The sequence below is a fragment of the Hypanus sabinus genome, chromosome 17 (assembly GCF_030144855.1).
Source record: "Hypanus sabinus isolate sHypSab1 chromosome 17, sHypSab1.hap1, whole genome shotgun sequence".
In the NCBI taxonomy this organism is placed as follows: domain Eukaryota; kingdom Metazoa; phylum Chordata; class Chondrichthyes; order Myliobatiformes; family Dasyatidae; genus Hypanus; species Hypanus sabinus.
The window spans coordinates 48,054,005-48,070,544 of record NC_082722.1 but is presented as its reverse complement, the minus strand read 5'-3'; the positions used below and the strand labels follow the sequence as shown (position 1 = coordinate 48,070,544).

Sequence of the window (16,540 nt, the reverse complement as noted above, 5' to 3'; positions counted from 1 at the left end):
CACCCCTCCAGAATTAGGGTCTCAAACAAGGAACCACACATTTTGGGTCTCCAGAGTGTATGCCCTAATTTAGTAGGCTTTCATGAGACATAGCAACCCATTGGGAGATAAATTGTTCTCTGGAATCTTCTCTACTAAGGTGGGAAAAGATGCAGTTGGCTTGGAAGGTGTGAGGAATGGCAACTCCAACAGAGTCTTCCTCCTAATACAATGAAATGTTTGGAGCATGGTTTTGTGTCTAGTGATCAAGTGCAAAACCCTGGCTGTCTTATCAAACAAGTGAAAGTAAAGATAGTTAATCACCTGTGCCATGACTGTTACTGTTGGACTGACCATCTAGTCACCTCTATTTTCTCCATCCACAGAAATATGGCTGTTCACTTTCAAGTACTCTTCATGTTACCAATATTTATTGTTATTTTTTTCTATGTATTTGTGCAATTTATTGTCTTTTGTACATTGGTTGTTTGTCCATCTGGTTGGGTGCAGACTTTCCTTGATTCTATTATGGTTCTTTGATTTACTGAGTATGCTTGCAGGAAAACAAATCTCAGGGTTGTAGTTGGTGACATGTATTTTGATGAGAAATTTACTTTGAACTTTCAGCTTTGAAATGTTGAAATATTCAAGGGTGCTTAACAGTGGTGTTTCTCAGACAGTGCCTCACAGGAAACCTTTTCATTCCTAGCTAACAAGGGGCATAAAGTATAGACAGGTAAAGTCTGCCCTGAAATCCAGCATAATTGGAGTCCGGGGCAGACACGGCTGTCTGCCAGAAAGGTGCCATGATGAGAATGATTAAGAGATCAATAAGCTTATTAACCATGAATTTAAGTGTTCTGGATTAAGTTCCCCTCCCCACAATTTATTCTGGCTTCATTCCTTTTCTTTCCAGTCCTAATGAAGAGTCTTGACTTGAAATGTCATTTGTTTATTATCCTCCAGAAATGCTGCCTGAGTTGCTGAGTTCCTCCAGCATTTCGTTTGTGTTACTGAGGGGTCCATATGATGGCTGCTACAGGGAAAATCAAAAATTGCCCTCACTGACTTCTCTCACTAAAGGGCTGCTTCTTTCTCAAAGTTGTATACCATCTATAGAGGGGCATGGTGGACATAATCTTCAATGCACTACGACTCCCAAGAGAAGTGCAGAGAGCAGTGCTGATCACCATATAAAACCATTCATTAATCGCATTAATAGCTGGTATTTGTCACAGAGGATAAGATTCAATGATGCATTAAAAGCTATATTCTAATACCTTTTGGGAGATGCTAGTCTATAATCAAAGTGCAGAATGAACATTTGAGGTGGAATTAAAAACCTTAAGTCAATGTGTTATGAGTACACAGAAATCTTGCATAGATGGTGAAAGGAGTGAACAAGTTGAGCTGTACCAGCCTGCTTTGTTGAGCTCTTCCCCATTTGCAGAAGAGCCTGCAGTTTCCACGTTGGCTTGTTATTCACCTCAGAACTCAAAACTGGAGTGGGACCAAGTCATCACAATCCCAACAAATACTCAACAAGGGAAGAGCATTAATTTGGAAGAAAGATGAGAGAATCTATAGAGTGTAACAGTAAATGAAAATAAAAACTGCAAATGCTGAAGTCTAAAACAATAAACAAAATGGTGAAATGAGAAAGTGAGTCAATGTTTTGGGTCAAGGACCCTTTGTCAGAGCTGGTAACATTTAGTTTTATTTGTCTTAGTATTTCAGCATTTATTTTAGTTCACACTTGCAGGAGCTGCAGTTTTTATTTTGTATCTCACAGTTCCAGCACACCGTTCCCCCACTCCCACTGCCCCATTTTTTTTCCTTCATTATTCTCATTCGTATTCTTCTATTCCGCATCTCACTTCTGCAGTTAACAAGCCAGCACTACCTTTTTTTTTGCATCTCTCTTGATCTCCACCCTTTCACAGACGTTCACTTTATTCTTTCTACCTTCCCACTTCCTCTGCAACATAAACATACTCGATTACTAACTTTAGTTCTGATGAAAGGTCTCTTTCCATAGATGCTGCTTGACCTTTCAAGTGTTACCAGTAATCTCTGATTTCTTTCACTTAACTGAATGCTGATTTGACCCTAAAATATAACCACTCTCCCACTATTTCTGTGGCTTTATGGAGCCTTTGACTACTGGCTTTTTTTTTCCTACCCCTCTGCTCTAATCTCAGCTGGACCTGGTTTTGCATCAGTGCAACATGTCTGAATTTGCAACATTTGCAGTGCCTATTAAGTCAGCTCAAATGCTGTGGGTCTACAATTGAAAGAGTTACTGGCATATGCTCTGCAATTAGAAAGGTACCAATCTGAAGCCATTTAGTTAGTCAAATAGTTATGGTTGTAAATGTAAAGTTGTGAGGGTGCTGAAATTCTGAAATAAATGAAGAAAATTATGGAATTATGCCGAAGATCCTGTGCTGTTCTGTACTGAATATTCAGCTCATCTGGCATCATCTGTAAGGAGGGAAGGACTTAAACATTTTTAGATCACTGACTTTTTAAAAGCTTATGGCAGGTCCAATGAAACTGAACAATTTTGATGTTAAATTTGTTTCTCTCCACAATTAATTGAATCACATCATGAGCCTTGCAACATTTTCAGTTTTTATTATATACATAAATGTGAAGAATATCAATATTCATACCTTATTCAGTGTCTTTATCTGATCAATATTTTGGAAGCTTGAATACAGACACTTTGTGTTTCCAATCCTACCTATCAGTAGAGTTTGCTACCCCATCACAGCAATGAAAGTCACACAGCACAAGGAGTCATGCAACAACACTTGACTTGTTAGATTTTTATGCAGGATTGGATATGGTTAGCTTTACCGTTTATATTCCTTTTTGCTCTATTGTCCACTTCATTTGATGTATCTTTGTTACTTGTTCTAAGTAAATTTATTAACCAAGTAGATTTATGTCACCATATACAACCACTCAGCCAGATTTTCAATCTCCCTCCTATATGCTGATTCATCACCACCTTTAATTCTGCTAATGAAGAACTGGAGCTGTGCTTAGCCTCTCAGTCTTAAGTACAATGAGTAGAGCAGGGGGCAAAGCACACAGCCTTATCCAATTAGAAATAGGGAATCTTTAACACAGAACATAGCTTCTCCTACTGCTCTTTATTGTCCTCCTTTACCCTTAGGTCTGCTAATGCTCAAGTTTCCAATTGTATTTATCATTTTATGTCTGCCAATTACTCTCTTGAAACTTGCATTCCTCTGTTGAACCATTTGTTCAATTTGTTGTATTAGCTGCTATTGCTCTACCATTCCAACCTGCACTAGCTAAGTAACGGTTGGTTTACCTGCAGGTGGTCTCACAGCGAATTGGTACAGTTGATCTGTCATGTTACAGCCTTGAGGAGCTTCCTGAATATCTCTACTTCAGTCAAGATATCACACATCTTAATCTACGGCATAATTTTATGCAAGCTGACACTGGACTCTGCAACCTTAACAGGTATCTAAACATTTCAGCGTTTTTTTTAGTTATCCCATTATGATATTCTAATCAGCATTTCTTTGCCAATCTTAATACTTTGCACCTGTTGGCAAGATGTGGTAAAGAACTGCTGGCTAAGTCAACTGTTAAGTGCGAATTACTTCACTGTGCTGTCGCAACTTGTGCTTAAAGATTACAATAAGAGCTGGTCAAAATTTTTGTTTTCTGTTTGAGAATTTAGAAAGATGTTATAAAGTGATTTACTTTTTAATTATCTCCCTTTAAAAAAATCCAGCTCTTTTATGAAGTGACAAATAGAATGGCTAGCATTTTCTGTATTTAACCAAAAAGTTGAACCCACATGCACAAACAACACATAAATCAGGATTTATGTTGGTGTAATAAAAAGGTGGTTATGAATTACTAGTCTGATGAACGTCATTACTGATAAAGCCTCCAAGTGACTATCTTTTTCAAAACAAAACTGAAGATTCTTTGGGTGCACTTTCTTTGCTTTTGGGAGGTTCCAAAATTAATTATTGGATGGTTGGAAGACAGAACTAATTAATTTGTAAATAAAAATAATTGGGCAGCATTTTCTATTTGTAAAAAATATATGCAAATTTTAATGTGGCTTTGTAGTGATTTGAAGCAAGAATCAGTTTGAACTTGTAATATCTAAATTTACATTAGGTTATACATTAAATGTAAATGAAAGCTGTGTATTTAGCTGAAAATAAAAGCAAAGCACAAAATCAACAAAACAAGTGCTGTAGTTAGTGCAAGTTGGCACATGGCCTAGTGAGTAAGGCATCAGACTAGTAACCTGAAGGTCACTGGTTTGAGCCTCAGCTGAGGCAGCATGTTTGTGTCCTTGAGCAAGGCTCTGCAACATCACCGGTGCCAAGCTGCATGGGTCCTAGTGCCCTTCCCTTGGACAACATTGGTGGCGTGGAGAGGGGAAGGCCTGCAGCTTGGGCAACTGCTGGTCTCCCATACAACCCTGCCCAGGCCTGCGCCCTGGAAACTCCAAGTGCAGATCCATGGTCTCTCGAGACTGACAGCTGCCACCACCACCACCAGTTAGTGCAAAGTTACCAGATTTTATGTTCATAAGTGATCCATTAATTCATGTGTTAAAACAGACCTCATCATAGGCTTGGTTCAAGCATGGACCAAGATGGATGTGAAAGCTTTAAAGAGGATGCAGAGGAGATATCAGGATGCTGCCAGGATCAAAGATCATGCTTTATAAGGGGAGGCTGAGTGAGCTGGGGCTTTTTCTCTTTGGAGTGAAGGAGGATGAGAGGTGACTTGATAAAGGTATATAAGATGATAAGAGGCATAGACGGAGTGGACAGCCAAAACCTTTTCCCAGGGCAGCAATGGCAAATACAAGAGGAAATAATTTTAAGCTGTTTGGAGGAAAGTATAGGGGGGGATGTAAGAGGTAGTTCCCCCAAAAAAGAATGGTGTTTGTGCTGGGGTGGTGGTAATGGCAGGTACATTGCAAACATTTAAAACTGCTTGGATAGGCATATGGATGAAAGAAAAATGAAGGGTTATGTTGGAAAGAAGGGTTAGATTGATCTTGAGGTAAGTTAAACGGTTGGTACACCATTGTAGGACATATAAGGACTATAAGGAGAAGAAAGCATATTGAACTCAGATTTGCATTATATTTGAGAAGTATGAGCATTATCAAACCTGTCAGGTGTCCCCACCCCACCCTCATAATTCTTGAAATTCAGCAAATTAGCTTTTGTGACTTGACTGGTTATCATAAACAATACAAGTAATCAGAAAAAGACATGTCTGTTACCTGCTGTGCACAACTGCCAGTTTGAGTAGTATTCTACACTCTGTACTTTTATAATTATATTGTACATTGAAGTAAACAAGTTCTGAAAATGTTTTAGCAAAATGTAAATATTATGGAATAACGAGTATTTTAGGTTTTGTTTTTAAAATGCCATATATTTCTGCAAACATTTGATAAATTATTGGCATCTTAAATGCCTTTATATTTTTGGACTTTGGCACAGATTTCACCTGAACCTTAAGACCATTGAAGCATTCGCTAAAAAAAAAGAAGAAAAAGAAGTAGGCTTAATAATTTGAAATTTGATAGGGAAAAAGTAAAGTCTGATGTAGCAGTATTTCAGTGGAGTAACGGAAATTACAATGGTATGAGACAGGAATTGGCTGAAGTAAATTGGAAGGAGCTGATGTCAGGGGTGTCAGCAGAGCAGCAATGGCGTGTGTTTCTGGGGAAAATGAGGAAGGTGCTGGACATATGTATTCCAAAAATGAAGAAATACTCAAATGGTAAAATAGTACAACCATGGCTCCCAAGGGAAGTCAAAGCTATTGTAAAGGCAAAAGAAAGGGCATACAACAAAGCAAAAATTAGTGGGAAGATAGAGGATTGGCAAGTTTTTAAAAACCTACAGGGAGCAATTAAAAAAATCATTAAAAAGGAAAAGATGAAATATGAAACCAAGCTAGCAAATAATATCAAAGTGGATAGTACAAGTTTTTTTCAAGTATGTTAAAAATAAAAGAAAAATGAGAGTGGATATAGGACTGCTAGAAAATGAGGCAGGAGAAATAACGAGGGACAAGGAGATGGCTGATGAACTCAATGAGTATTTTGCATCAGTCTTCGCTATGGAAGACACTAGCAGTATGTCTGATGTTGTATTGTGTGAAGGAAGAGAACTGGGTGCAGTTACTATTATAAGAGAGAAGGTGCTCAAAAAGCTGGAAGACCTAAAGGTACATAAGTCACCCAGACCAGATGAACTTCACCCTAGGGTTCTGAAAGAGGTAGTATTGGAAATGATCTTTTGAAAATTATTGGACTCCAGCATGGTGCCAGAGGACTGGAAAATTACAAATGTCACTCCACTCTTTAAGAAAGGAGGAAGGCAGCAGAAAGGAAATTATAGTACAATTAGCCTGACAGTGTTGGGAAGAGGTTAGAGTCAATTGTTAAGGTGATGGAGTACTTGGTGACCCAGGACAAGATAGGACAAAGTCAGCATGGTTTCCTTCAGGCAAAATCCTGCCTGATGAACCTGACGTAATTCTTTGAGGAGATTACAAACAGGACAGATAAAAGGGAATGCAGTGGATATTGCATATTTGGACTTTCATAAGGCCTCTGACAAGGTGCTACACATGAGGCTGCTTACCAAGTTAAGAGCCCATGGTATTACAGGAAAGTTACTAACATGGTTAGAGCATTGGCTGATTGGTAGGAGGCAGCGAGTGGGAATAAAAGGATCCTTGTCTGATTGGCTGCTGATGACTAGTGGTATTCCACAGGGTCACTGTTGGGACCACTTCTTTTTATGTTGTATATAAATGATTTATATGATAAAATAGATGGTTTTGTTGCCAAGTGTGCAGATGATACGAAGATTGGTGGAGGAGCAGGTAGTGTTGAGAAAACAGGGAGGATGAAGGAGAAAAACAGATTAGGAGAACGGGCAAGAAGGTGGCAAATTAAATACAGTGTTAGAAAATGCATGGTCATGCGCTTTGGTAGTAGAAATAAATGTGCGGACTATTTTCTAAACAGGGAGAAAATACAGGAATCTGAGATGCAGAGGGACATGGGAGTCCTTGTGCAGAACACCCTAAATGTTAACTTGCAGGTTGAGTCAGTGGTGAGGAACGCAAATGCCATGTTAGCATTCATTTCAAGAGGTCTAGAATACATGAGCAAGTTTTTGATGCTGAGGCTTTATAAGACACTTGGTGAGGCCTCACCTTGAGTATTGTGAGCAGTTTTGGGCCCCTCATCTTAGAAAAAATGTTTTGGCATTGGAGAGGATCCAGAGGAGATTCACAAGGATGATTCCAGTAATAAAAGGGTTATCATACGAGGAATGTTTGATGGCTGTGGGTCTGTACTTGCTGGAATTTAGAAGGATGGGGGGGGGGGGGGGATCTCGTTGAAACATTTCGAATGTTGAAAGGCTTAGACAGAGTAGATGTGAAAAGGAAGTTTCCCATGGAGGGAGGGTCTAGGACAAGAGGGCACAGGCTCGCATAGAGAGGTGCCCTTTCAAAACAGCGATGTGAAGAAATTTCTTTAGCCAAAGGGTCGTGAATTTGTGGAATTTGTTGCCACATGCAGCTATGGAGGCCGGGTTGTTGGTCGTATTTATGGTAGATATTGCTAGGTTCTTGATTGGATGTGGCATCAGAAGTTGTGGGGAGAAGGCCAGGAACAGAGGTTGAGGAGGAGAAACAAAAGGATTAGCCATGATTGAATGGTGAAGCAGACTCAATGGGCCAGATGGCATAATTCTGCTCCTATGTCTTATGGTTTATCATCTAATAATACTGCATCACTATTCTGTATTATCACAACTGATCTTACTCAAACCTCAACTCCCTTTATATGTCAGTTCCATTTAGTCAACAATTATCTGCCTCACCTAACCACAAAGTACACTGCAGATGCTGTGGTCAAAGCAACACATACAACATGCTGAAGGAACTCAGCAGGTCAGGCAGCATCCGTGGAAACAAGCAGTCAACGTTTTGGGCCGAGACCCTTCGTCAGGACTGAAGAGGGAGGAGGCAGGGGCCCTATAAAGAAGGTTAGGGGGAGGGTGGGAAGGAGAAGGCTGGTAGGTGCCTGGTGAAAAACCAATCAGAGGAAAGATCAAGGGGTGGGGGAGGGGAAGCAGGAGGGGATAGACAGGAAAGGTGAAGAAGCAATGTAAGGGGAAAGCACTGTGTAGTAGAAGAAGGCAGAATCATGAGAGAGGTGACAGGCAGCTGGAAGAGGAGGCAGAGTGAAACTGGGATGGGGAAGGGAGAGGGAGGGAATTACTGGAAGTTGGAGAATTCAATGTTCATGCCAAGGGGCTGGAGACTACCCAGACGGTAGATGAGGTGTTGCTCCTCTAACCTGAGTTTGGCCTCATCATGGCAGTAGAGGAGGCCATGTATGGACATATCCGAATGGGAATGTGAAGCAGAGTTGAAGTGGGTGGCATCCGGGAGTTCCTGTCTGTTGTGGCAGACGGAGCTGAGGTGCTCGACGAAGCGGTCCCCCAATCTGCGTCGTGTTTTGCTGATGTAGAGGAGGTCGCACCGGGAGCACTGGATGCAATAGATTACCCCAACAGACTCACAAGTGAAGTGTTGCCTCACCTGGAAGGACTGTTTGGGGCCCTGAATGGTGGTAAGAGAGGAGGTGTAGGGACAGGTGTAGCACTTACGCTTGCAGGGGTAAGTACCAGGTGCATGATCTGTGGGGAGGAACGTGTGGACCAAGCAGTTGCAGGGGGATCGATCCCCGCAGAAAGCGGAGAGAGGCAGAGAGGGAAAGATGTCCTTAGTGGTGGGGTCTTGTTGAAGGTGGTGGAAATTGCGGAGGATAATATGCTGGACCCAGAGGCTGGTGGGGTGGTAGGTAAGGACAAGGGGAACTCGGTTTCTGTTGTGGTGATAGGAGGATGGGGTAAGGGCTGAAGTGCGGAAGATGGAGGAGATGCAGGTGAGGGCATCATTGATGACGGCAGAAGGGAAAACCCGATCCTTAAAGAAAGAGGATAGTTGAGATGTCCAGGAATGGAAAGCCTCATCCTGGGAGCAGATGCGGTGGAGACGGAGGAACTGGGAATAAGGAATAGCATTTTTGCATTTGGCAGGGTGGGAAGAGGTATAGTCGAGATAGTTATGAGAGTCAGTGGGTTTATAGAAGATGTCAGTGGACAGTCAGTCTCCAGAGATAGAGATCGAGAAAGGGGAGAGAAGTGTCCAAGATGGACCAAGTGAATTTGTGGGCTGGGTGAAAGTTAGAGGCAAAGTTGATAAAATTGATGAGCTCAGCATGGGTGCAGGAAGCAGCACCAATGTAGTCGACAATGTAGCGAAGGAAAAGTTGGGGAGCAGTACCAGTATAGATTTGGAGCATAGACTGTTCCATGTAACCCACAAAGAGGCAGGCATAGCTGGGGCCCATGCGAGTGACCATAGCTACACCCTTGGTCAGTGCTTTCCCCTCACATTCCTTCTTCATCCTTCCTGCCTATCCCCTCCCTGCCTCCCCTTCCCCACTCCTTGATCTTTCCTCTGATTGAGGGTGGGCACCTACCAGCCCATCCTCCCCCACCTTCTTTATAGGGCTCCTGCCCCCTTCCTCTTCAGTCCTGACGAAGCATTTCAGCCCGAAACATTGACTGCTCGTTTCCACAGATGCTGCCCGACCTGCTGAGTTCCTCCAGGTGTTGTACGTGTTGCTATCTACCTCCTTTTTAAGCACTACCAGTGCTCACTTTCCATAATCCTCTGGGATAGAGCATTTGAGTTTTGCTACTGTCTTTAAGGTGAAAATTCTGTACGTATCAATTTTAAATGACCAATCCCTTATCTTTTTTTAAATGTCCCCTCATTCAGGCCTCTCTCACTAGTTGAAACATCTGGAATCTGCCCTGCCATACCCTCCCTACATATTTTTTTTAGCTGTTTGTGGTAGGACAACACAGGAGTTATCCCTGTGAGTATTTTCTGGGTAACCTTCATGCTAATATATTCTTTCTTAAATCAGTGAGCTAAAACTGTACACAGTACTAGTACTTACTCCAGGTGTGGCCTCACAAATAACCTTTATGATTGGAATGATCCTTCTCTGGAACAGATGGAACATTTGGATCCATCTGTATTCCACTCATTTGCAATTCTCTTCTTCAGAAAATAATCTGCCTTTCTATTCCTCCCACTGGAGTGCATGACCTCACACTTCTGCAAAGTTAAATTACATTTGCCAAGTTCTAGCAGCTCACTCAGCCATTCTGTCCCCTGTTGCAGAGTCCACTTATCCTTATCACTGTATACTTTCTCATCTGTTTTCATGTTGGCACATTTTTGAGTAACTTTCACTCTTTTTGCTCCTCCAAGCCATTAGTGTGTATATAGTAAAGAATTGAGAGCCTTGACCTAATCCTTGTGGTAGTCCACTGGCTGCATCTTTGCAGCTAGAGAAAGACCCTTTTATGTGGCACTTTATCAAATGTACTCTAGGTGAATGCTTGTTACATTATTGAAGAGCTCTAGCAAATTTATCAGAGGTGATTTTCTTGTAGTTGGGAAAATGTTAATTTATTTAACCACTGAGTGAAGGAAAAACACAGAATATTTCTCATTATAAGGAAAGATCTTAAATTGATATTCTTTTTTTTTTCAAACCCAAACTGTAGATGCCACAGCTTTTCAATTTTGTAATAATGTCTTAAGAGGACAGTTCTATACTATTTGTTTTATTAATTTTCCAGTATCCATTGGAGAAAAATCTTCTAAAAATGATGTAAAGTTATTGTTTGGTCATTAATTATTGAAGGTGGTTCTGAACAAATTTTATATAAAATATGCAAAAATTTAGAGAAATAATGGAATTTTAAAGTTTTATTTTAGTTAGTGACAGTCATAGTGATACATTAGTTAGTGATGTTGACCCAGAGCTTCAGTTTGATCCTGACTTTGAATGCTGTCTGAAGTTTGCATGAGTTTCTGTTGTGTGCTACTGTTTTCCTCCCACATTTCAAAATTCATGTAAATTAAGTAATTTTAAATTACCCTTTAGTGAATAGCAAAAAAATTCAAAGCTAATAAGTCTACATGTGACTAAAATAATTGCTATGTTGTCATGAAATCAGGAAGCAGGGAATAGGATTGATTGGATTGCCCTGTTGGCAGTCAACCTGGACTCGATAGTTGAAATGGTTCCCTATCTTTTTCAAGGTATAGAACAAAAAACCCAGTTAGATTTGCTGATTACGAATCTTGTTTAACTGAAGTGCATCTTCAAGGTCCATTGCATAAGCAATACTTCTGGCTTTCTACCATCCATTATGCATGTACTGCTAAACTTAATTTTGTTAATGACAGAATTTTGCATTTACTTTGTATTCCACAATCTGTTTTTCTGCTGAATGGAGATGCACCAAAGTCAGTTCCACTCTAAAGTTCCCCACATATTAGTCCAATTTTCCCCTCACAAATTCCTCAGGGCTGGTGTTTAAATTTGGAGAGCTGTCCCACAGAAATAGCTCAATAAAGTTGTACTGAAAGATGATTAACCCTCAATCAACATGGCAGATTCCTCAGTTGTAAACCTGAACATCTCCTGTTCCAGTGACTGGTCAAAATTGCCAGGCATAGTATTGCATAATCAAGAAGGAGTAACACTGACAGTCAACATCTTTGACTTGAGATCCATAACAGCAGGTCATACACCACAAGAAATGGCAAGTATTCATCGTCAGGAGTTTTCATAGCTCAGGGAAGATGGCATTTGTCTCATTTTATCTGTTCATACTAGTTGGTGCATGTTGAATAGCATTTGAAGAATCACTGAGAAGGGCAAGCATACAGAATGTATTCTGGATGGAGACTTTCAATTGATTAATTTTGTACCAATATCACTTATTTCCGGCCGGTGGTTCAGTGGCATCCATACTGGGCTTTGAGGTGAATAGTCCTGGGTTCAGATCCAGATGGCTCCTTGAATACTTTCCATTGTGCTGGATTAAGCATAGAGCTAACAACTCAGCCACGTTTAAAAAAAACACAAACCAATGCTAAAGAAATGGCAAGGTTATCGCCTGATGTACCTACCCCAAGGCACACAGAGGAACAACAACAACATCACTTATTGAAGTGGTTGAATATCTAAGGGTATAGCTTCCAGATTGGAGCTGCTGCATGAACCAAAATGAAGGTAATTTTACTTGATCTTCTCATCAGCCAACTTGTTGAAAATCTCAGAGAGGTGAACACTGCACCTGTTGTTTTAGAGACAAAGTCCTATCTCCATATATTTAGCACCTTCCAGCCTGTTGAGCTAGAGAGCATAGTTTCAGTTTCAGAGATTCTGCCAATTCTGGAAATCGATATGCTGGATGAACTTGGCAGGTCCAGTGGCATCTCTGGAAATGAATAAAGGGTCAATGTTTCAGGCCAAGACCCTTTATCAGGACTGGAAAGGAAGTGGGAAGAACAGGACAGTCCTAACAGATCAAAATATCAGCAGCTCCTGAATTGTATTCTACTACAAATTGCTGGTTTAGGCATATCCTTTGCACTCCCCTTACCATCAAGCCAACCTTGGATCAATGAGTATAGAAAGGTAAACCTAAGAATTAGATATCAACTTGGCAAAGCTACAACACAAGACTACATGTGTGGTAAGCTGTGGGTAAGTGATTGACCGGATTGGATAAGAGTTCAACGAAGTCATAAATGGCGAACAATTAAACAGTTAATTGGAAGAAGGGTCACCAGGACCATTCCTTTGCTTAACTATGTTGGAAGTTATCACACGAGAGCTAATGCAAGATTAAAGCACTTGCAGCCTCTTCATCTAACTTTTTTCTGAAGGTCTTCATCATTGTAAAATTTCCAGTCTGTGTGTTATTTAAGAAACTCTAGAATAGGCTGGATGTAGTGATGGTAATGGGATTGGACAGTGTTCCAGTTTTAGTGCATGAAGATGTGCACCAGAGCTAGTCTCATTTTTAAACTGTTTCATTATAGCTACAACTCTGACACATCTACATTACAAAGTCAAACATTACAAATATGTGTTGCGTTCACAAAAGACAGGACAAATCAAATTTGGCTAATTACTGTGATTATTATAGAAACATTCTGGAGTGGAGTCCTGGGGATGTGCCATTTTCAGCTGTATCATCAGTGACCTAACATAAGTGGTGCTGTTCATTATTCACTGCAGAATGTTCAGTATTATTTGCAGCTCCTCAGAAAATGAAGCAACTGATTCCTCCATGTAGCAAAATCTACACAGCAAGTAATCTTTGCATCATGCAAATACCAGGCAGTGACTGTCTCCAAGCAGAATGAATCTGTCAAACTAGTCGACACATTTGTTAGCATCACTGAGTTCATCACCTACCGCTCCCTTCAACGGCAACAATGATTATATAACTGTTCTGGCTATAACAACTGGTCAGAAGCAGCTGTGAGTGATTCACTGCATGATTCCATATACTCATTCCACTGTCTACAAACCAGAAGACAACAGTGATTAAATGAAAGAAAACATTAAAAGCAGGAAAGATCAGCTTTTTAAAATCACACATGCATCGAAACATACAGCGAAATGAATTGTTTGAATCAAATCAAATCATTGAGGATTGTGTTGGGCAGTCGCAAATGTCGTTATGATTCCAGCATTGTAATAGCATGCCTATAAACTCACTAATCCTCACCACTCATCTTTGGAATGTGGGAAAAACGCGTGAGGTCACAGGGAGACCGTACAAACCTCTTGCGGACAGTGGCGGGTATCAAATCCTGATCTTACAGCTGAGGCTGTAAAATGATGTGCTAACCACCATGCTACCCTTCACTTGCCTTGAGTGCAGCTCTAACCATCCCAAGGAGGTGAAAATCATTCAGGGAAAATGGCCTGGGCATTCTGTTTACCACCATGATCATTATTCCCTCCAGGAAACCAGGCTGCCGTGTGATATCGCAGAATGCTTTTTATATTCCTCCGCAATACCTACCGAATTGTCAATCTTTTTCAGCAACAGGCACCAGAGAATGCTGCCACCTGCAGGTTTCCTTCCAGAGTACATGCTAAATATAATCACCATCCTTTTATTGTTTCTGGTTTTAAACCTGAAAATGTCCCACCAGCAATGCTATAAATAAAGGAGTAAGGAGATGAACAGTAGTGAAAGAGGTTTTGGATCACTTTAACTGGCACAATCCTGGATATAATGAATCAAATAACTTTTATTTTGTAAACCTAGTTATAAGAACGACTTTAAGCTTTAAATTATATTTTTGTGTGACAGCATTGGGAATGAAGAATGAACAATCAAGTTCAAGGTATATTGGGTGCTTATTTTCCATTTGAATCCCCACTATGGATTTTCTGCAGTTTTTTAGGACCTCACGCCAATATCACTGCCTAAGAGATATATTGCTGGATCTGCGTTCTTCCATAATATGGTGGCATGTATTTTATATTTCAAAGTGGTGTACATATCAGATCTTGATGGTGCTACCTTCTTCTGAAACAAACCTCACATCAGCCTAATTTTCTGGTTTTAACAACATTTGAAAGTACAGAATCTGATCTAATTGACAATTGATCAAAATTGTTCTGAGTTTATCATGAAGCAGAATTTACAACATGGCATGAAACAAGATATTGAGCATATACATATACATCAGGTACTTATCTATATTAACCCAGTTTACCAGCACATGGTCTGGAGCTTTCTTTAGTGATTCAAGTGCCTATCTAAATGCTCTTTATTTGTTGTACCTGCCTCTAGCATCTAGTCAGGGAATGCATTCCATATTTTGACTATCAACTGGGTGAAAAAGTTCTTCCTTACATCCCCTTCAAATCTGTCAGTCTTTACCCTGAACCTACACCTTCTAGTTTTTAACAGTCTGCTGTGGGAAAAAGTTTCCAACCATCTATCCGGTCTTTGTCCTCATAAATTTGTATTTCCCTACTAATTCACCGTCAGCCTTCTCCACATCTCTCCTAACTGAAAGCTTCATCTTTATGAACCTCCTTTGCATTGTCTTCAGTGTAATTTTGTCCTTCCTTTAGTGTGGTGACCAGAACCAATTGCAGATACTTCAAATGCACATCAAAAGATTCAGCAGGATGTTTACCTGTTGGAAATGTAGATAGAAATGGCAGAGGGAGTTTAACCAAGGCAAATGTGACGTGCTTCACTTTGGCAGGTCAAATCTAAGAGGAAGCTATACGGTAAATTTAGGACACTAAGGATCATTGATGTGCAGAGGGATCTTGGGGTGCAAGATCTCTAAAAATGGCAACACAAGCAGATAGTGGTAAAGAAGGTGTTCAGCAGACTTGTCTTCATTGATTGAGGTGTTGAGTACGAAAGTTGGGATGTCACATTGCAGTCGTGTAAACTTTGGTTAGGTTGCATTTGGGGTATTGTGTGCAATTCTGGCATCAAGAAGGATGTGTAAGCTCTAAAGAGATTGCAGATGAGGTTCACCAGGATATTGCTTGGATTAGAGAGTATTAGTCTTAAAACTTGTATTGTTTTCTCTGGAGCATTGGAGATTGGTGAGTGGGGGATGGTGTAATCTGATTAAGGTTTGTATAATGATGAGGGTCATCATGTATTATTAGGGTATAATATTTATTCAAAATATAATTTTTTACAGCTACTCTGAGGAAAGCTATGTATTTGAAAGTAGAACATGCCCTGATCATAAAAACAATTCAAGGTGAAATTAATGTTTTGTGTACATGTGCACATAAGGTACAGGTGCAATGAAAAATAATGAGTCCCATTGTTCGATTCTGAATTAAGCTGAGGCCCAGTATTTGCAGTCAGAAGTGAAGTAATGATGTTCCCATGGTCCTTGATAATGATTACTGTGGTGAGATCCACTGCTTTTGCAGTGGCTGCCGTTAAGGGATCCTCTGGCATTTTGCAAAGGGCTCAAACTGTTGATTAATTCATGTGTTTTCAGATATACTATAAAGGTAGTATTAAAAATAAATGCCTTTGTAATACTACTGTTTGGGTGGCAGGGTGGAGTTAAGTCTTTACCAAAGGAGGTGTGAGGCACTTCTTTCCTCTGCTAGTCTGCAGGTCACCCTTGGACAAGGTGTAGGACCTGCTTTGCCCTTCGATCAAGGTCATGAGCAGCTGTGCATATCACAAGTACTGTATACGACCACTGATGCCAGTCAGACAATCTTTGAAGAGTATTGATAATGGCTGGGATTGCCCATCTTGTGAAGACATTGCCCAGAAGAAGGCAATGGCAAAGCACTTGTGTTGAAAAATTTGCCAAGAACGATTATGGTCATGGAAAGACCATGATCTCTCACATTATATAACACAGCACATAACGAATGAACAGTGTGCTACTATTTTGACTGTATTGTCTTGATCTCCAACAGAATGTATGATATATCTTAAAACACTAAAGTTGAAAAGGGGGAGAAAGTTTTCTTCCATACAGATGAGAATGACACCCTTACCATTTAGCCATTATCCATTCATACTTCATAAAACAA

General features: G+C 40.3%; 1 protein-coding gene across 3 annotated transcripts in view; it reads left to right on the top strand.

Annotated features, from left to right (window-relative positions):
- The window catches only part of LOC132406893 (PH domain leucine-rich repeat-containing protein phosphatase 2-like), a 141,957-nt gene that overhangs the window by 61,292 nt on the left and 64,125 nt on the right, over nucleotides 1-16,540 (top strand). For all 3 annotated transcript variants that reach the window (XM_059993004.1, XM_059993003.1, XM_059993005.1), the window contains one exon: nucleotides 3,332-3,480. In XM_059993004.1, the coding sequence (XP_059848987.1) occupies nucleotides 3,332-3,480 (149 nt within the window). The remainder of the gene's footprint in view (nucleotides 1-3,331; nucleotides 3,481-16,540) is intronic.